The sequence below is a fragment of the Prunus mume genome, linkage group LG4, assembly GCF_029339155.1.
Source record: "Prunus mume cultivar Tortuosa linkage group LG4, ASM2933915v1, whole genome shotgun sequence".
Taxonomy (NCBI): Eukaryota; Viridiplantae; Streptophyta; class Magnoliopsida; order Rosales; family Rosaceae; genus Prunus; species Prunus mume.
In genome coordinates, this window is record NC_142701.1 from 3,654,177 (window position 1) to 3,676,566 (window position 22,390).

Genomic DNA, 22,390 nt, shown 5'->3' on the forward strand with positions numbered 1-22,390 from the left:
GTACAGCAGCTCAGACTATCTTTCCTTGGGCCTTGCCCGGGCTTGATGGACCCAACTCTTGCCCGAGGTGGATGTCACCGCTGGAGCTGATTTTGGGAGACTAGAGGCCTTTTGCCTTAGGCGGGCTGTCCTCCTCGAATCCATTCATCCAAAAAATTCCTCTCCTAACTCAATATCTTCCTTCCCTGCCAAGAGACCAAGAATCAAACGTGGGCTCATCAGTTATTGCACTGTCCCTCATTTGCCCTTGTTTGCTCGTCCGCCGAGCAGCGACCTCGTCTATCATGTACTGTTCTCGCTTCTGGAACTGAGTCGTTGAATCTTTCGTTCCAGATCGATACAGTACCGCGATTGGGTACGCTCGATCCAGATCGAAATTCGTAGTGGGGTGAGCGAATTAGGCAACTCCTTACTCAGTTTCCATCTTAGTGTTTGTCCCTGGTATAAAATATCTGATATTCTTGTTCACAGTCTGATTCATTCATTTTTTCTCTTTCAGTCCCTCGTTTCTTGTATGGAGCTGCTACAGAAATAACATTTGAACCTCATCATGTGCTTGTAATTCAGCAATGAAGCGCTACATCTACATCAATGACGATGAATCATCGCACCGTTTTTACTGTGACAATCGCATATCAAATAGGAAGTATACTTTGTTGAACTTTCTCCCAAAGAATTTATGGGAACAGTTCAGGTGATTTAGGAGTTGATACTTTTGTTTTTATATGTGCTGAATAAACTATTGGTTGGTTATATGTTTGAACATTTTATTTGGGAGGGTTAATTCAGCGGAGTTCATTCAGTTAATTTGCAATGCGTCAAGACTCAGAAAGATTAAAAGTCATAGTCTCTCTCACTTTATTTGACTTCACTGCAATTAAGCTTTTCTTGAATCCATTATAGCATATATGGAGATATTAGGGATAATATGATGGTTCTTTAATTATATAAAGGAAAATGCGGTGTTCTTTTTTTTTCCATCAATAATTTCTGAATATTTCATTACTGTTGTGGTGCATGTTATGATATTGGGGATAATGCGGGGCACAAGTTTTGCTAATTTTATGATTTGTATCCCCTTGGTTTTAATTGTTGTGGTCTTGCTCTCAGCTCGTTTTTCTTCTTCTAATTTGTTTTGTTTGTCCCTTTTTAAAGTCACCTTTTTTGTTCACAAATCTGGTATATAGGTTGAATGTATAAACATAAAGATTTTGAGATGTCTTCCCCCACCCATCCTCTTCTCTAACAAATATTACATTTGTTTTCAGCCGCTTCATGAATCAGTATTTTTTGCTGATTGCTTGTCTTCAGCTATGGTCACTTATTACTCCAGTAAATCCTGCCAGTACATGGGGCCCGCTTATTTTCATTTTTGCAGTCTCTGCGACGAAAGAGGCATGGGATGATTACAACAGATATCTCTCAGACAAAAAGGCAAATGAGAAAGAAGTTTGGGTTGTTAGGCAAGGCATCAAGAAACATGTATTACACTTTCTCAATCCTATTTTATTTTGCAGCAGTTATTGTTGTTTAAATAGAATAACAAAGTCAATTAACAATTGTTGTCAATCTATATGGTGGGTTAGCTTGCTTAGTATTGATTGGCATTCTTTAATCCTCTTCATGCATTAGCAGTTCCTGAGATTTCAACTACTTATTGGGTTTTCCAGCCATGATGAGTTTCCTAAGCTTATTAGGACTAATAGTCTTGGAGGATAAGAATCCTATTCCTAATTGGTGTTGTTTTCCCAATTGAGGAGGGCTTAAAATACTTGGTAAGCAGATTCCTATTAGTATTAGATTTCCTAATTGATGAAGGCCTTTATCATGGCTATATAAGGAGATCTGATGTGCTAGTTTACAAGCATCATCATCAACAAGCAAGAGAGAACAATATTCAGAATTCCACTCCACAGAGAGAGAAAGAGAGAGAGAGAGAGAGAGAGAATATTGAAGGGAGTTAGAGTGAGAGTGAGAGAATATTAATTAGCACTCAAGGAGTTATATCAAAATATAGAGTCAAGATAGATCACTATCTATCACATACCCCTAATTTCGCATTTTAGCTAATCCTTAAGTTACGTCTCCTGCTTGTCTATGTGAAAAGGAAAGATAAATGACTATAAGGAACCAACGATTCTCTCTTCTTAAACAACCAATATCCTCCACACTTAATCAGCATTTGATAGATTATCCAACCCCGAGCAATCTTAGAGTGAGAGAATATTGAAGGGAAAAATGTGTGTGAGAGATAAGAACAGAGATAAGAGTCTTTCTTTGTTGTCTTGTTCTTTCTAGTTGTTCATCAAGTCTTGAATCTAGAGGCTTGATAAGATAATTGTTGTACCCATTATTCATATAGTGGAGATCTGTTGTTTTGTCCTGTGGATGTAGCCATCTAGCCGAACCATGTTAATTCTTGGCGCTCTTATCTTCTTGCTTATTTCCTTGGGTTTCCTGAGTTCGTTTGTTTTTCCTTGAGAGAGAGAGACAATACTACTGTTTTTCCTATTCTTGACACTTCAACAGCAATTTGAAAAAGTGAAAGGTAGTAGATACAAATACTACTAAGAACAGATTGATAAGTTTTAATCTTCCACCTCTAGATTTGCAGTGAAGAACTGAATAAAGAAGAAAAAGGAATAAATGTTAACCTTGTACCTCAGGATGTAACCTTTATGAACAGTAGAAAACTTAGTTAGAAGAAAAGATGGAATGAGTATATTTGTACTTATGTATCATTTAGTGGAGCAGATGTCATTATACTAGATGCGGGGCACTGAAAGGAGTTCCCAATACCCAATAACAGCAATCATGTTAAGATCTAGACATCGAAGAATAATAGATTAATGCTAATGTTAGGAATGTTATGACGTATGAGGTCATTTAAACTGGTTCATGAAGATTAGTGACCTGTTTGGTTATGGATTTTTTTTTTTTGTCTCCCTCTTTTTGTTCCTTCATGTACTGTAAGAAACTCTTCGTTTTAGGAGTTAATATGGGAACAACAAAAAATAACTCACAGACCAATAAAAGAAAACTGGAAAATTACACTATGCCATACCTGTTGCAAATTCCACCAAAAAAGAAAGCACGTGATTCGTATGTGACCTATTTTGACATCCATAATATAGTTACACACTCGTTTTAAAGATATGGAGTTAGTCATAGGAGGCAGGCACATTGCCAGAAATTAAGGTAGCAAGTGTGATTCATTTTTTTTCCAGGTTGCAATTTGCGACAGGGCCTCTAGTCCAGGTGGTATTGATATAATTTTTCAAATACAAAAATTGAAGAAAAAGGAAATCAATTGCCACCCCCATAACCAGAAAAAGGGAGTGCTAGTACATTGAAAGTGGTTGCAAGTTGTGCAATGCTTAGTAACTTATAAAGTGGATGATCATGTGAGGGCCTTGACATTTTTTTTCTTTCTGTTTTTCGTTGTTTATGTTATCTTATGATGTCTAACGTAAGATTTTACAACTGGGATGAATCTGTGGTGGGGAGGTCCCCTTTGTAGGAATAATAACTCCAAGCTGATTCAGTTTACTTTAAGAGATTCATGCACAAATGCTCATAGAATGTACTTACTGAACAAAAAGAAAGAAATAAAAAAAATGCCCATTATGGTATAGAAATAAACTAAGATTTTGTGTTATGTTTTTATAGAATAATTCTTTAGTTCTCAATTTTTTTTGATTCAACAGTCTCATGGATTAGATATTTGTCATCCACTTTTCCTTAGATTTTGCTGAACTAATAGCTTGATGTTTCTCTTTTCTTTGTCTGGTGTCATCTACTCTTAGATACAAGCGCAGGATATTCGTGTTGGTAACATAGTTTGGCTTCGAGAGAATGATGAGGTGCCTTGTGATCTTGTTTTGATTGGCACCTCAGAAGCACAAGGCCTGTGCTATGTAGAGGTAATAATCCAACCATTTGTCTGATTCTTATTGTGAATTTGGCAAAGTTCTAAGTAGAAATTTTATCAAGTCTCTCTCTCTCTCTCTCTCTCTATATATATATATATATATATACACTTTGTAGGCCCACTCCACATTGTATCTCAATGATCTGAACCGTCTATATTTCAACTCTTCAATCATAGATCATCTTTGAAATAAATTAGACAAATCTTTAACCATTATGATATCTAATTGTGACGAAATAAATAGAAAAACATTGTATGTCCACAAAAAACACTAAAATGACTGCCATTTAATCAAATGGTTATATGTTTTCCGATATATGGGTGACTTTTTGCAGAGATGATATTTGAGGGAAGACCTAAAAAATTGATCATTCAGATCATTAAAATACAATGGATCGTATGTCCTGCAAGGTCACATGTGAGCTTAACTCTAAATCTGCTGCAGTAATCCAAACCTCCCATTTGTTAGTATCAATTCAAGAAGCAACAATACAAAACTTCAATCAAATGAAAAATCATTAAGTTATCTTATTATGACCAAATAAATAGGCTAACACAGTGTTCCAATTAAAACTAAAATGTTCATGATAATAATTGAATGGTCAAACTATTTTCCATTTTGTTGATTTTTGCAGGCATAATTTTTAAATGGGGATGTAAAACTTATGACGGTTCAAATCAATGAACTGCATTGTAGAATGGCTCCAAAAAACATGATCCCTTTTAGATTCTCGTCTAAGGGGACCTATCTTAATGAGGGTCACCTTTGTAGGGCCCAAAATGTATTTTATTTTAATGACCCGAACGATTAGTTATTGAGGTCTCCCTTAAAGATGGCTTTTGCAAAAAATCTTCCAAACTAGAAACTATTTAATCATTGTAGTGTTTATTTTTTGAAAAGCCGTTTTTGTCTATTTATATTATCACAATTAGATGTCTTAATGGTTTACAATTTATCTGTTTTTTCTTCTCAAGTATGATCTATGAATGAGAACTTAAAAAATAGACGGTTTGGATCATTCAAGTACGATGCTGACTTGAGGGACGCATTGTGGGTGTGCACCTCCCAGTGTAGTTCTAGGATCTGATCATCCAATTTTTAAATCTCCATTCAAGAATCATCATTGCCAAAATTAGGCAAATGGGAAACCATTTAATGATATGATTTTTTGCACGGATGACCCTTGAATGGACTTGAAAAATGGACGGTCTGGATCGTTAAACCACATTTCAATATGGACCTACAATGCGATCCTTTAATAACGTAATTTAAGGGATCCCTCAATATAATGTTTGTGTGTGGACATATATATATATATATATATATATACAGTCCCCTTTTATTGAGGGATCCTCAAATAATTTTATTTAAGGGACGCCCTTTAGGATACCCTACAATTTTTTCCCCAATGATCTAAACAATCTATTTTTTAGGTCTTCATGCATAGATCATCCTTACAAAAAATTAGACAAATCTGAAATCGTTTCGACATCCAATTGTGTCTTACAAAATCAATGAACATGGTGCTTCAAGAAAGTATTAAAATTTCAATAACTCAATTGAGTGGTTAAATGATATCGGATTCAAGTGATTTTTTGTAGAGATGATCTTTGAATGAGTATCTACAAAATAGACGGTTTGGATTAGTGAAATACAATCCGGAGTGGGGCCTACAAGGGGTGTCCCTCAAATAAGCTTATTTGAGGGATCCCTCAATGGAAGCTCTCTGTATATATATATATATATATATATATATATATATATATATATATGATCAATGGTCCACATTCAAAGAGAACGTTTCCCATTATATATGAAATTAGTTAAGACAGTACCATTGAAAGCCAAGAGGACCCAAAATTTTAGAATCTTACCAAATATTCAAGCAAGCATGAAAAACATAATTGGATGAAATTCTAAAAGAGTTTATGTTGGGCTCTATTTTTTTTAGTTTTTCTGAATTATGATTTGAATAAGTCTAAATGTGACTGCAACTCTACAATTAAGTCATTACATTTTTTCCCTGTTCTTTTACTTTGTTGTAAGTATGATGTCCTTAAGTATTTGAAGGACCTAATATGTTTTTGCTCTCTTTGAAGGACCTAATAAGATAGCGTATTTTGCAGACTTCTGCCCTAGATGGAGAAACTGATCTGAAGACCAGGGTTATACCCCCAGCTTGCATGGGGATAGATCTTGAATTGTTGCACAAAATTAAGGCAAGATTTTCACATACCTAATTAATAATCAAAAGTAGAAGATTTCTTGTTCTGTTGGTATATTTAATCATCATATTATCATATTTTTTATTATTTACTTGTCAATACTATTTCCATGCAGGGTTTAATTGAGTGTCCTAATCCTGATAAGGACATCAGAAGATTTGATGCAAATCTGCGGTTGTTTCCCCCATTTATTGATAATGACCTGTGCCCATTAACCATAAAAAACACGCTACTTCAGTCATGTTACTTGCGGAATACAGAGTGGGCCTGTGGAGTAGCAGTCTACACTGGCAAGTACTTATAAACAAAATGTCAAGTTAGCTAATCATATGCTAGTTTGTTTTATTTGTGTCCTTCTATCTGGACTTTTTTTTTCTTTCTAATTCTTGGTGTAAAATTTAATAAGAATTGAAGTTGTTGAACATATTTAGTATTGACAAACATTTTCTTTCTTGACATTGAGTACTTAATTTCTTGGTACATTTTTCAGCCAATTTCCCCCCTGAACTTTACAGAACTGGTCAATCTACCCTCCACCATCAGAGTCCTGGCAATTCTTTCCAAGATGCCATCAAATAAAGTTACATGTTATCACTTTTGAAAGCCTTTTAGTCATTTCATGCCATATTCTTTACAAATAGTGGCCCTAAATGTCATTAAAATGAGGAAGTGATGAGTACCTGACTTTCCAAAATGACATATGACGCGAAATAACCAAGAGGCCATCAAAAGTGAGTCACGTGTGACTGCATCTTGGATGGATTTTCTAGGAATATGATGGTAGGGGGTATATTGACCAGTTTTGTATAGTTCAAGGGGGAAATTGACTGAAAAGAAAAAAAGAAAAGTTAGGGTGGGGGGAAATTGACCTCTTAAAGGTGATAAACAGGTTTTTGGTTATGAGTTTGTCCTACTTTTTGTTGGTTGACACTGTAAAATAAAGAAAGGGATTTGGGTTGCATGTTGATCCTGTTGGATGCAGTGAAGGAATGCATAGATTTCTTAGCTATTTCATGATTTAAGTTTAGCCTACCCCTTCAATTGTAGATTTGGTACTACCTGGTGCCAGCATGATAAATATGATTTCTTTTTTTTTCTTTTCAATTTTTATCCATTTCCTGCTGCGCTTTGCTTGCTTGATAAGGAAAGGAAAGTGGTGGGGAAAATTAACTTTCCTATATGTTTCCTGTCTTGCTTAGCAGGAAGGATGTGAGGTATATGCAACACAATTTTACCACAGGATCAAGCTTTCCCACAAATCTTATCGTGAAAATTTGATGGGTTTTTTGAGAAAATAGAAGAAATGTTATGAGTATCATTTTTGTAACTAACTTTTCTTGCCAAACAACCGTAATTTTATAAGAGTTTTTATCTTGCGAACCAAATCCAACGAAAGTACTCTTCTTTTATGTTGTTGTGCTTGTGATGATCTCATCAGTTAAAGTAGTTGTTGATTAACATCTCTTCTTTAATTCTGTTCTATCTTTTAGGCAATGAAACCAAGCTGGGTATGAGTGGGGGCATACCTGAGCCAAAGCTTACAGCTGTTGATGCCATGATTGACAAGTTGACTGGAGCTATATTTGTTTTCCAAATAGTGGTGGTGATGGTTCTGGGCGTTGCTGGTAATGTATGGAAAGATACAGAAGCAAGGAAGGTATGTCACAACTTGAAAGATTGCAATTCTCTTCGAGTGTTTGAATATAAAAACTAGTTTTGTATGCAACAGTTGAGTTTACATGTTTTAGAGGTGCAGACTATATATTGATCAAAGATGACAGTGAACTAAATGACCACATATGACACACTGAGTATAGGAGTTTCAGTTCACCTTCTATCATACTAATAAAGGCTTTCATGAATCATGATAGGAAGCGCTTTATGGCCACTGCTTGTCTATCATTAACTAGTTTCAATACATCACCAGCGACTTAAACTACAGGGATTATGGAAGTTGAGGGGGATTGGGAATTGTTCTTTCTTTTTGGTTTAATTGAAACTGGTTTTGATGCTCTTGGAAGTTGTCAGGTTATGGATGTTGTATTCAGTGGGCAGCTTGTCTGCAGTTTGCTGTACTTCTGTTTGTAGATTACAAATAAAATATTCGTGTTTCTCATAACAAAACTATTGAGTCTATTTTAATAAGATAATTTTCTTCAAAGTTGTGGAATGGTCAGAATTGAGCCATTCGTGAATTATAATCATACTGCCAATTAAACAGTGAACTTACTAATTGTGTGTGTGCATTGGTTTCCTAAGATGATTTCAAGCTTTTTCCACAGTTACGGGCCAGTTTTGTTCCCTACAAAGTTTTCACTTGAATAGCTGAAGTAATATGGTCTATCCTGTTAGTTAAGAATTGATTTGACAGACAAAATTATGTTTTGAGTGATTATGATTAATTTATTCTGGGCGTGTATCTGCAGTGGTATTATTGTGAGGATTGTCATCTTCAATTTTTAAAGCATTATCTTGTCTACTTGATTTTTTTAGCCGAGAGTGACTCAACTCTGATTTGATTGTTTTTTACATGCCCTATCTGAAAGCACATTGTTCTTCTCAAATTTTCATATACATGTACAGTAATTGGTTTCTAAAACGTCTTTTACCTTTCTCATCTATTGAATCTTATCATCAATCATATACCCAATTTTCATTTTTTGTTCTTTTTGTAGCAATGGTATGTTTTATACCCAGAGGAAGGTCCGTGGTACGAACTCTTAGTAATCCCTCTTCGATTTGAGCTACTATGTTCCATCATGATACCCATATCTATTAAGGTAAGCTTGTGAGTTTTATGCTGATAGTTTTGGTTGTGTGCACTGTTGTCCCGTGGTTTAGTATGTTGCCATTTGTTTGACATGCAGCCAAGGCCTGTTTTGGAAGAACATGTTTTTTTTAAGAGCTTAAGACTTTCTCTTATAAAAAAAGATCTTAGGACTTTCATCTTTTATTTTCTTTTGTTTTTGGTTTTTAACTATTAGTTCCCTGAGATATTTTTTGCTTGTAAAAATCAGAATATTGGTAAAATGGTTATTCTCTGTTTTGTATTTTAAATCCGTAACTCGTGGGCAGTGCAGTAAGTGACAATATATCTAGGGGTTAACTATGTACCTCTACCCAACAAAATAAATAAAGTTTGAAAAGAGAAATTTAAAAATTCAAAGGGTAAACTTTATACCTCTACCCAACAGCATGGACAACAAACCAAATTGCTACCTACCACAACCAAAATAATGATGATAATGAACAACAAGAAGAGGAAGTACAGTTACAAAGACCCCATATTTTCCTCATTTTGGATGGCAGATGTTTCTGATATGTGTCAATGCCGTAAAATTGTGTTTCCATAGATTGAAAGGACATACTCGCTTTCATATTACCAAGTTCCCAAGAAGATATGTGTCCCAGGGATTGGAATTAGTTGATAGGATAGTGAAAGAATGGTCTTTTCTCTCAAATATTGAAAGAATGGTCTTTTCTCTCATGTATGGACATAAAACTCTTACAAATCGTAGATAGTGTCCCAAAAAAATTTCAAACATAATATTAGGGAAGTAGAACTGTTTTGAGAAGAGTTTTGTCAACTGCACCCGTTTATGCATATAATGAGGGAGCCAAACAATCCTTAAAGGATGTACTTTCTCGGCAGGAAATCTAGGTGGTATTGTTAACATTTGATGAAATTTTTGGTTTGGTTTTACCAAATCGGTTTGAATTACAATTTGCCTGGACATTCCTGTTCCTATATAATTTGCGATTTCCAACTCCCACAGTTGACATAGGAAATGTCAATAAACATCTTTCATTCCCATATAAGAATGGGTTATGTGACACCCAAAATCAACTTCTTATCAAACAAATAGTTATAAGAAAGTAAACTTTGGAAAATAAATTCCAATATACTAGTTAATAATGTTCAAAAGATTTTTTCATCTTTTTAAATATATAGAGAACAACTTATTTTAAAAGTAAGAGTTTGTTTTGATCTAATGAAATTTAACTTTTTTTTATATTTTTTATAATACTTTATTTGTAGTTGGAGATAAGTTCAAATTAAAAAGCATAGGAACTGAAATTTATCAACTCTAAAGAACTGTAGCTGTTATGAGTTTGAGTTCTACATAACAAGTTATTAATTGCTGCAAGAACAAAGTTTTTTAAATTTCAGCGTAAGTTTGAATAACAGGCTGTCTGGGGAAGCCTGTTATGTCTTTCTTAGTCTGGATGTATTAACTATTAAGGTGATATTTATTCTTAATAGTTAATGCTTCTAAATCTGTGTTCTTTATAGTAACTACAGATTATTAATGAGTTTTTGCAGGTCAATTTTGTGGACTGCACTCCTTGCTTTTTAAAATAATGAAATGTTTTTTCCTCATAGGTATCTCTCGACCTTGTGAAGAGCTTGTATGCGAAGTTTATTGATTGGGATAATGAAATGATTGACCAAGAAACGAGTACTCCAGCCCATGCAACAAAGTAAGTTGAAGTGGTATTAAAAGAGCAAAGCCACTCATTTTTAGTTCATTAAATAATCAAGTAAGATTGTGATTGTATATAAGAGGTGTATGTTTTATGTGGCAGTACAGCAATAAGTGAAGACCTGGGACAAGTAGAGTACATTTTGACTGACAAAACGGGTACCTTAACCGAAAACAGAATGATATTTAGAAGATGTTGTATCAATGGGATTTTCTATGGGAATGAAAATGGGAATGCCTTAAAAGGTTTGGTTCTTTCTATTTTTGGAACTTTTCCTTGCTTTTCTGTTTATTGTCATGTGTTGTATTTGAACCTCTAGATTTGTTGTAAAGATATTATGTAACATGAGATGGCAACAATATAACTAAATCATTCTTATCCCGATATATGAGATAGCTAATAGATTATACGAATGACTTTCAAATATGGGCCACTTGGATATGCCTTTACTGATGAGTTGGCTAAATGGGTTTCTCCCTTAAAGAGTTGACTTCTGGTAGTTCAGAAATATTCATATTTTCATATATGTAGGGCATGAGTTGCTGACAATATTTTATAAATAAGTCTCTTAATTATTTTTCCATGTTTCCTGGTTGCGTCTCTGGTAGTAGAAGCTGGGATAAATATTGAAGAAAGCCGTCAAATGAGGTTGGATCTATAATTATAATTCCACCTGGTCATTGCTATGAAAATCTAGTGAGGCAGCCTTCTGATATTCTTAGGGGGTCTAACATTTGTTACATAAAGATTTGTTCCACTATTTTATTTTCCTTTTGGTTATTGTAGGATTGTGAAATTGTCGCTCTGTTAGGCGTCCATCCTATCAATGATCAATCTAAATGGAACATTAAGTGCAATGAAGCATATTCTGTTACAAACAGAGGAGATTCTTATTTGTACAGATGGATTTTTTTTTTTTGACAAATTTGAGGACCTCTTTCATATTTTCAGAACAATGTATGAACTTCAGTTTCTTATATATTCAATCCTTTGACATGCAGATGAGGAGCTCATAAATGCTGTTGCCAGTGGTTCTTCTGATGTTATACGTTTCCTTACAGTTATGGCAATATGTAATACAGTCATACCTATTCGAAGGTAACCCTCAGATTTTTCTGTTACTGATTGGATTTGAGGTACTGAGATTTTTTGTCTAAAACAAAGGCATACATTAATTACTTTTGATGCACTTATTGTATGCACCTCTTCTATTGTTTGTAGCAAAAGTGGAAGTATCTTGTACAAGGCGCAATCTCAAGATGAGGATGCTCTTGTTCATGCTGCGGCTCAGCTACATATGGTTTTTGTCAATAAAAATTCAAATACTCTTGGTAAAAGATTGTGGCTATTGTAGTAGATTGGTTCTACTTGTGGGAAAGATGATATAATTTTCACTAATAAATTGCAGAGATCAAGTTCAATGCTTCTACAATTCAATATGAAGCCCTGGAAATTCTGGAGTTCACTTCTGATCGGAAAAGAATGTCAGTAGTGGTGAAGGATTGCCAAAATGGAAGGATTATCCTTTTGTCAAAAGGAGCAGATGAAGCAATTCTCCCTCATGCATGCGCTGGTAATAGATTTTCTTTTTCTTTCTTTTTAGTAGTATGTACTTTGAGAATTCTACTTAGTGCTACTCATCACTTTTCGAAAAGTTTGTCTATGGAAAAATGTTAAATGTATTAGTAGGGATGCCATTCCAAACTAGGTTGCCAGATTTGATGATAAGTCATTCACACGTTGATTCTTATAACTGGCCTTGCCCGGCAGACTTAATATGGATCATATATTATCCTACTAGGTTCTGAGATTTGATGATAACCGACAAGTCAGTCACATGTTGATTCTTATAACTGGTGTTGCCCTCTGCAAGACTTTATATGGATTATATGTTTTCATAGTGTAGGTTTTTAGGGTGTCCTTTGAATATGTATTGTCATCTATAGTGATTAGAATAGTCTACTATTGTGGTGGGTAACTGGGAAAGGTAATATTTTCAGAGGATTGTTGGCTGGAGGAAGTTACTCTGTAGATGCTGTTTCCCATGTTGCATTCTCTTTCTAGAAAACATCATCTAAGTATTTAATGGGGATGCTATTTATTTTCCTTATAAAATAGGGATTAGGCTTTAGGAGTCTTAATTATTTGGAGGTGGAAGAGTTTGCTTCACTGGAAGGGGCTCATTTGTTTCCTTCAATAGCAGATGTTAGGAGTTGGAAGTTAGATTGGTGAGGGAGATTCCCTTGCAAATCTTATAATAGCTTCTTATGCATCAGAGCAGTTCTATCTCACTTGCCACCTTATACTCACATTTGAAAGTCAAGGGTTCCACTGAAAGTTAAAGTTTTAGCTTGGCAGGAGGCTTGTGAGAGGGTTAACACCTGTATCAGATACAGAAGAGAAGGCCCTACAATTTTTTTTTCCTCCTTACTGGTACATATAAAGAGGATGAGAAGAGTGTGGATCAAGTGTTTCTCCACTGTCCGTATCCTTAAATTTGTGGTGGAAGTTGTTTAAGGAAAGGAAATTAATGAGTGCTGGGTCATTCTGAAGGGGTGTTTCAAGTCTCTGGGGAAGGGCAGGATTGGATGCTTGCAATCTTTGGGTAATTTGGATGGACTGTAATAGGAGATTTTTCGAGGATTCCAAAGGGTTAGGTCTGGAAGATCTTTCGGCTATAGTATTTTGATCAGCATTGTTGGGATCAGTTTCTGCAGACTTTAGGGGGATTCTTTATTTGTCTATTCTGTTGGATTTGTTAGCTGTGGTTGCGTGATAATTTCTTGTGATTTGTTTAATTGTGGTTCAGTTTGTTCTCTGATGTGTGAAATGTGTTGTCAACTTAGGTTTTTTTTGCTCTAATTATTTCTTAAGTTACCTGTGGTTTTCTCATCCATGTGTATGTACATAGTTTTTTCCTTTACTACAGATCATCTCTTTTCCAGAAAAAGAAAAAAAAAAAGAAAAGAAAAGAGAAGGGGACATGTCAATTAGATTGAAAAGAACTTTTTTGTTACTGTATACCAATTACACTGTCATTCAATAATCCCAGTTTTATACTTCAGGACAGCAAACAAGGACATTTATTGAAGCTGTTGACCAATATGCTCAATTGGGATTGCGCACGCTATGTCTTGCTTGGCGGGAACTAAAAGAAGAGGAATATCAAGAATGGTCTTTGATGTTTAAAGAGGCTAGCAGCACATTGGTTGATAGGGAGGTAAAGTGCACATCTGAATGTGTGTTTCTAATATGTGATTACTTATGTATGTATTGTTACATACATATTTTCCATTACATTTGTGATTGGGTATGTACATACACTGATACACATCTATGTGCATCTATACATTTCCTTCTCTAATATAACAATTTTTTTTGCAGTGGAGACTAGCTGAGGTCTGTCAAAGATTAGAACATGACTTTGAAGTTCTTGGAGTTACTGCCATAGAGGATCGCCTACAGGTGAATGTTACCTTAGAGCTTTGAAATATAATTCTTCTTACATGTAGTTTGCTCAAATTTTTAGTGATTGCTGATTGTGGAAAGATGATCTGCTTAGTGTTGAATATTTTTTCCTGGTAGTTTTTGGATTCTTGAACTGATCATTTTGTTGGTATTTAAATTTTCAGGATGGTGTACCAGAGACAATTGAGACCCTGAGAAAAGCTGGTATAAATTTTTGGATGCTGACTGGAGACAAACAGAATACTGCCATACAGATTGCTCTTTCATGCAATTTCATTTCCCCAGGTAGTTGAAATTATCTCTCTTGGAGCACTTTATTGTATATTTGAGTTTGCACTTGTTCCAGTTTAATTGTATGTACTTTTTGTGACAAACCATTCAATGAATGAGTAAGGCTGTTTATAGCTGATTTAAAGCTGGAAGGGAGGTGTATAACTATCATGTTGATGACTCATATTTTAATGCCTCTTTTTCTTGAGAAGCTGGGCTAGGCAAATTGGTTAATTCCAATAAAAGCTTTAAGAAGCAATACAATGAATTCCAACCAATTAAATTCAGATAATATAATTTTCCAAATTGAGCAAAGCACCAACATTGGTGCAATTCAACAAACTCCCACCATTTATCTAGAAAAAAAAAAAACAAGAATTGGATAACAATAACAACAACATTATTCACAAAGTTGATGGCACAAACAAGACAAAAAAAAAACCCTAAGAACTCATGCATATAGTATTTCTTCTCAGTGTCAAGCTCATTTCTAATCATTTCACTACATTTGGTCTTTTTATATAAATTAACCAAAAGATAATTTCCTTATGGTGCAAAATTTTCTGGTCCATGTGACGAAGTAGATGCAAATGAAGTATTTGGTTTTTCCACTTCTACATATTCTTTGCACCATTAATCTTTGCTTCTTCATCCTCACTCTCTGACTGGACAGAGCCAAAAGGTCAGCTTTTGTTAATTGATGGCAAAACTGAAGATGAAGTTCGTAGAAGTTTAGAGAGAGTTTTACTTACAATGAGGATAACGACTTCAGAACCTAAGGTACAGCATTTACTGATGGCTTATATTATATATAATACATTTAAGTTTCCTTATTTCTTTTGCAATATAAGGGAAGTTGCAGATATTCTATGAGAAAATCTAAATCCTGAATTCGTAATTAGTTAGCCATGCTAGATTTTGGTGATTATTCTGTTCTGCTACAATTCCAGGCATTTTAGGCGATTGAATGTGAATATGAATATATATATATATATATATATATTTCTCTGAATTACTTCTGCAAAGTGTGTGCATTACGTTAGGCATATATGTGTGTATATATTTATATTTCTTTTTGGTACAAATGTGTAGCGGTTACACCATAATTTGTTCTAATGACTTCTGTTAAAAGTTTCAGGGAAGAACTTTCTTTAAAAAAAATTTTATCTCCCTATTTTATTTTATTTTATAGTTTATATTTTCCCTTCTTAACAGGATGTGGCATTTGCCATTGATGGCTGGTCCCTTGAAATCGCACTGAAGCATTATCGGAAAGATTTTACTGAATTAGCAATATTGTCAAGGACTGCTATATGTTGTCGCGTAACGCCATCACAAAAAGCTCAGGTGTTCTTTAGCTTTTGTTTCTTTGGTTTAATTTCATTTTTCTTTCCTAATGTCATTTTTCTTTTGAAGCTTGATCCATATATGCAGAATTTTAAGTGTTGTCAGTAGTTTTGTTTTTACTTAATCTTAGATAGTTATGTATTCTACAGTTCTAAAAGGGAAGTTTCCTATGCAAGAAAAATATGCACTGAATAAGAGCTGGACAATTATCCCGACCCTCAGTAGTTTACGAGTTTACGGCAGTCTCCTTTCAATTTCTCCCGTTAAGCCGTGTTGTGAAAAAGAAAAGGAAACTGAAACAGTTTTTGGCCTTGGACATAGATTTGTCCCAAAGATAATCAAAATGCGTTTTAGAAAAATCTTCTCTCATGGTAGCATGCTCGGTTCCATTGGAAAACTTTCATCGTTGGGCTAGCCATACACATTACATAGCAATTCACATTCTTTTTAAAAGAGAAACAGAATTTTATTAAGTAAGAAAGCTAATACAAAGAGTGGATAAGGAATCCACAATCTGAAGAGAAAAAAGAAAATACAATAAAAGACCACCTAAAGAGAGGTGAATTAGAAAGAAAGAAAAATATCTCAAGTGGTCTCACTTCACAGCTGCTGACAAATCCAACATTATAGAAGAATGCAAATAATCCCTAAAATCAGTAGAAACCAATGCCTATAAAGCTTCCCAAGACCTCACTCTGTCCCAGAGTTTGTAGCAATTCATCTGGCATCATCAACCTAGCACCAAAGAATGGGTCTTTCTTTTTGTTATCACTTCACCTTTCATAGGTTTTCCTAATCAATGAAGTCCTCTTCTAGCAAACTCATAACTCTGGTTTATACTGAACGGAAATGGGCTAGGCAAAGTCATGGGTCCAAATCATGTCATTTCTACCTATTACTCTAACTCTCGGAAGTAATGAGGCACCTCGAAACTAGTCGGTTTTATTGAGATTGGGGCAGATCTACATGAGCTTATCCCATTTTCAATATATTGATCTTGTAAACTTGACTTCTAGTTCATTGCTTAATAATTAGATTTCTCAAATAGAAAAGGCTTGAAAAATAAGAAAATAGACGTTGGTTCCTTTTTCCCTCTTATATTGATGATTTGCTGCCTGTGCATCTTTCTAGATGTGTAACTAATGTTTAAAGTTGCTGGAAATTAACAGTTGACATGCATCACAATGAACAGTATTCGTGATGAATTCTAGGATTTATTTGGCGATAGTACTTTCATTTTCTTGATATAGCATCATCGGTACACGTCCATTTTTTTAAGTGGTTTTAAGGGGCATCTGAATCGTGCTGGTTATAGATTCTTACAATTCTACTTGATAGATATGCTATTGAATACAGAATTCTTTCGAAACTATGAACATCTTTCTGCAATTGTAGAAGCTCTGTTTTTAATATACTGCAATATGTGTCATATGAATAATTTATGTTCTTAAATTGTATGATGGAACTGACTGGTATTTGATATTGTCTGTGTGATTCTGTTCAAAAGGAAATATTGGAAGACCATTTGATTTATGTACTGCTTATATTCTGCAGCTTGTGGAGATTTTAAAATCATGTGACTATAGAACATTGGCTATTGGGGATGGTGGAAATGATGTTAGGATGATACAACAAGCGGACATTGGGGTTGGCATTAGTGGGAGAGAAGGACTACAAGCAGCTAGGGCAGCTGATTATAGTATCGGGAGTAAGTTAACCGATACCTCTGTGTTTGTGTGGGGTGTGTATTTGTTTTCTGCGCTCTAAAGATATATTTTGTTCTGATTATATTCCTAGAATTTGGTTTGGCTATTAAGTTTGGACGCTAAGTGCAATATTTATGTACCTAGAAATAACTTCTCCACAACCCTTCCATTTGTTGTTATCTGTTGTATGTCTGAAGGACTCAACATGTTTCTTGTCCATGAACATCTCATGTTTGTTTGCAGTCAAAATATTAAACAAACATGATTGGATCATGTACATATGTTTGCTTTTTTGTTTTTTGTTTTTGTAAAAGCTTTTGTTTAGTATCATGAAAAAGAAGTAAGAACTGTTTACACTTGTGGTGTAGGGTAAGCTATTGAAATTGAGTTCATGTAAAAGATTTGTATTAAAAGTTGTAGATGAGAGACCTTACAAAGTACTTTTCTTGTAAAAGGCTTTACGATTCTTATTCAAAATATGATTGTCATATCACAAATGTAATTCAACTCTCCTAAGCATGACCTTTCCTTGCTTGGTACCTTTCAAACTTCTTTATGGGAAAATCAAAATCTTTATATGGCATTTTGATTATAATAGAGAAGGTTGAACTTGATGAAGGTGATAGTTATAGCATCCTAAATTCTTTAAAATCTTGTAAAATTCTCAATTCAAATAATTTGAATGCTAGGGAGATCTCTCTATCTCTGTCTCTCTCTCTCTCTCTCTCTCTCTCTCTCTGTTTTTGTTTTTGTGGTTCTTAGGAACTGTTACTCTTTGCTGTCTGTACTCTTTCTGGGTAGGGGAGTTAAGAATACAGTAGTAATTTAGGTGGTATGGGAGGAAAGAAACAGAAGGATCTTCGAGGATAGAGAAGATGTGGACTCTCTGTGGGACAGGAAGACATTCCTGGCATCTCTTTGAGCTTCCATGTCCAAGCACTTTAAGGATGTTCCTTTTAGTTTGGTCCATTTGGAGTGTCCTTGCTTTGATTTGGTGTGGGTCTTTGGGTTGTATTTTTAGGTGTTTGATTCTAATGGACTCCTTGTCCATTTTGTTATGTACTTATCTTTTCTCTATTCAATAAATGTATTGTTTCTTATTCAAACAATTAAAAAAAATGGGCACATGCCTGGTTAATTCTAGGATGAACACAACCTATGAATGAGATCAGCATTCTTTTCATCATATTGAATGCAGTTATCAATTGTGTAACTGTAACTATGTTTCCTGTCCAAAACATAAAGGATAAATAAAAAAATTTAAACTCTGTAATTGCAAGTCCCTGACTATATGACTGCTTCTCCTCATTTGCAGAGTTCAGGTTTCTGAAAAGGTTAATACTTGTGCATGGGCGTTACTCATACAACCGTACCGCATTTCTTGCCCAGTATTCTTTTTATAAGTCTCTGGTTGTCTGCTTCATCCAAATTTTGTGAGTTTCCATGTACAATTGTTATTATTTACAGCTTATTCTCAATTTCAGCTCTTCTCGATAGCATTTGTTGTTGGAGCTTTCCTGGAATCTTCTCTTCGTCTTCAGCATCATCACTATTTTCTGGTACACTGACTTTGGAACAATGTCAGTTTTTCCTTTGTTTCAGGTGTCTCTGGAACCAGTCTTTTCAATTCTGTTAGCTTGATGGCTTATAATGTTTTCTACACCAGTGTTCCTGTTCTAGTCAGTGTCCTTGATAAAGATCTTAATGAAGATACTGTGATGCAGCATCCACAAATTTTATTTTACTGCCAAGCGGGGAGGTTTGCTTTTAAGCTGCACTGTCCTTGTTCTGTTTACAGTTTATATGTGCAAAACCTTTTCACTTGAAATTTGTAGTGGGTCATCTGCTGTGCCTGCTAACTATTACTTCCTATTGGTCAATGTAAGTGAACTTTATGTTCTTGAAACAGGCTTTTGAACCCTAGTACATTTGCTGGATGGTTTGGGCGATCCCTTTTCCATGTGAGTGTTTGTGAACATAGTTTCATTCTTTCTGCAATTATTGTCACTCTTCTTGGTTTTAAGTCCAAAGTTTTCCCTTGAAAGTTTTGTAATCGCAACTGAACATAGAGGTTATTCCAGTGACTGTTCGTAATGGATAGATAGATAGTTGAACCGCACCGTTACTCATAAGAAGCTCATTAGAACTGTTAGAATTTGATGGTTACCTTGGTTAATGTGGAATATATATTTGACTTGTTAAAACTGTTGGATGTAGCAGTCAGATTCCAAAGACAATCTATCTGAGGTCACTCTGGCATGTCAATAAAAGGCTTTGTAACTCATGTCAAATCAGCTCTAGTTCCTATAAATTAGTTGTTCTTCTCTGGTTTAAATTTTTGCCCCTGTTACTTTTCTCCATTGATTCTAATACCAGTTATGGGTTGTCAGGCAATTGTTGTGTTTGTGATCAGCATACATGCCTATGCCTATGAAAAAAGTGAAATGGAGGAGGTTTCAATGGTAGCACTTTCCGGATGTATTTGGTTGCAGGCATTTGTATTGACATTAGAGACAAAGTAAGTTACATCATGACTGGCACTTGTATGGTGTTAACTTGTTTCCAAGTAATTATCGATCTTTCTAAGTCAAGGTGTGAGTGTCTTGGTAATCGCCAGATAATTGTTCAAGTCATCTCCTGATTAAAAGAATTATAGGAACCTTAAATGTAAACTCAGTTGATTTTTCTTGACTAGATGCTTCAAAAGCTTTAACTAAAAACTTCTGAGCAAAAATGATTTTGAGTTTGCTTTGACTGCCTGGGTTTGTTTGATTTCTACAGTTCCTTTACAATGTTGCAACATCTTGCTGTATGGGGAAACTTAGCTGCCTTCTATATCATCAACTGGATCTTCAGCGCCATTCCATCATCAGGGATGTATACAATTATGTTTCGCTTGTGTAGACAGCCATCTTATTGGATGACAATGTTGGTAAGTTTGCCTTTGCCATTTTTGCAGTTATTTGTTCAGTGTGGCTTCTTTCTAAATATCATCATCATTAGTTTCTCAGTTATGTATTTGCATCATTCAGAGTCATGTTATGTTGGGGTGTGTCTAGTCTCATAACTATTTTGTTTTTCTGGGCAATATTTTGTATTAGTTTAGTGGCTTCTTTTGGTTAAATTGGCGGGTGGTGATATGGAACCACCAAAATGGTCTACTGAGAGATGAACCATTCTTCACTCAGTTATCCTTAACTATCCAACGGAAGATTTGATTTCTACTTACAATTTCATGTTCTCATCTGAGTTTTGAGGTACCACAACAGTATTGAATCAAGGAACGGACCAATTGTACGTCCCCCTTGATGCAACCTGTGGTTGGTAACCTGGAAAGCCAGAATATGGTGCGTATAGTTCCTAGGGGCTGACGGAAACCTTACGTGCATTGCAGCTCATAGTTGCAGCAGGGATGGGTCCGATTCTAGCTCTGAAGTACTTCAGGTATACTTACAGACCAAGCAAAATCAATACACTTCAGCAGGCTGAACGGTTGGGAGGGCCTATCCTGTCGATTGGGAGCATTGAACCACAACCAAGAACCATAGAAAATGATGTTTCTCCGTTATCAATAACTCAACCCAAGAACAGAAATCCAATTTTTGAACCTCTACTATCAGATTCACCAAATTCTACTAGAAGGTCTTTTGGTTCAGGAGCACCTTTCGATTTCTTTCAATCCCAGTCCAGATTGTCTACTTCCAACTACTCAAGAAATTGTAAGGACAACTGAGTTGTATAATTCTTTTAGTGGCATTAAATCAAACACAACTCATTATACGTGCAGAAAGTTGGAACTGTAGTATCAATTTTTTTTGTAAATCAAGCATTGTACGTAGCAGGTATCGATGTGAATACACCTCAATTAAATTAAAGAGAGTAACCTCTTCATTTTTCAGGGTAGAATAAAAGACATTTCAATCACTGGAAATCTTGTGTCTGCTTCTCTTGTAGAAATTATTGTATGGTGTTGGAATACGTCTACGTGGTATAATCCATTTACACTTTATAACATGCATGGACAACATGGTTTACATTTCCCATTTTTAAGGATACATAATTAATAAATATTGACTTATATCATAACACATGGACTAGTTAAACCACATGGTCATATTCTAATACCTTCATATTTTGTGTTCTTGCATTTAAGAGCAAAATGGAATTGGGCACATTATTGTTTGCTTAATATTCGCTCAAAACCTTACCAATGTGATTTAAAAAAAACACAAAAAATCATTACCAGTTTGACTGCCAAGAAAACAAAAAAAGTTACCAATTTTGAAAGGAAAATGCCGTACTTCATGTTCTATGTTTTTTGGTTGCTAAATTTAGTGAAGTGGATGGGGAAACTCACACATACGGATACCTGTGGGAGCTTGAACTCACGTGGGAGCTTGAACTCAGGATCAATCCAACTGAAACCCTTCATATTGAGAATATTGAAAGCTAACGTTGTGAGGTGGCAATAATGAAACATAATTTATCTTGTAACAAAATACTTGAACAAAAATACCATTTACAGTTGCAAATGCACTGATTGGTCTAGACTAGAGGTATGCACTTCATCTTTTGGAACAAAATTTATCTTTTGACACAAGAAGTTTGGATCCCAAAACATAATAAAATTAAACACCCTCATATATTATGCTACTTGCAATTCAATTCATGTCATGAGCTCACAAGTTTGATCTGTCCATCTTTATTTGCATAAATGTCAGAAAGATTCACCATAAAAGTTCCTCTGTCATCTGTCCATGCAGAAATAGATGGACCATAAATGGCTGGGTCCACCCTCTTCACACAAAAATATACCCATTCACAAGTGTCAACCATACCTTAGCCATAAGCATTACTTATCAGCAGCATGGGCCTTTTGTCCCCAAGCAAGCACAGCTTTTAATTTGAACAAAAATAAAAAAAATAAAAAAATGCCAAGAAAAAATAAATTAAATAA

At 34.9% G+C, this 22,390-nt stretch overlaps 1 protein-coding gene across 1 annotated transcript; it reads left to right on the plus strand.

Moving 5' to 3' along the window:
• Positions 1-200: 200 nt before the first annotated feature.
• Positions 201-21,364, plus strand: ALA2 (aminophospholipid ATPase 2). The gene is made up of 25 exons (XM_008230788.3): positions 201-388; positions 500-694; positions 1,269-1,482; positions 3,807-3,923; positions 6,059-6,151; positions 6,273-6,447; positions 7,648-7,814; positions 8,833-8,937; positions 10,542-10,639; positions 10,745-10,887; positions 11,644-11,740; positions 11,864-11,973; positions 12,051-12,215; positions 13,708-13,862; positions 14,027-14,107; positions 14,275-14,395; positions 15,054-15,160; positions 15,596-15,727; positions 17,282-17,435; positions 18,749-18,866; positions 19,019-19,192; positions 19,343-19,394; positions 19,824-19,951; positions 20,215-20,365; positions 20,828-21,364. Exons 2-25 carry the CDS (start codon positions 570-572, stop codon positions 21,164-21,166), a joined length of 3,321 nt encoding a protein of 1,106 aa, XP_008229010.1. The 5' UTR covers positions 201-388; positions 500-569; the 3' UTR covers positions 21,167-21,364.
• Positions 21,365-22,390: the final 1,026 nt, after the last annotated feature.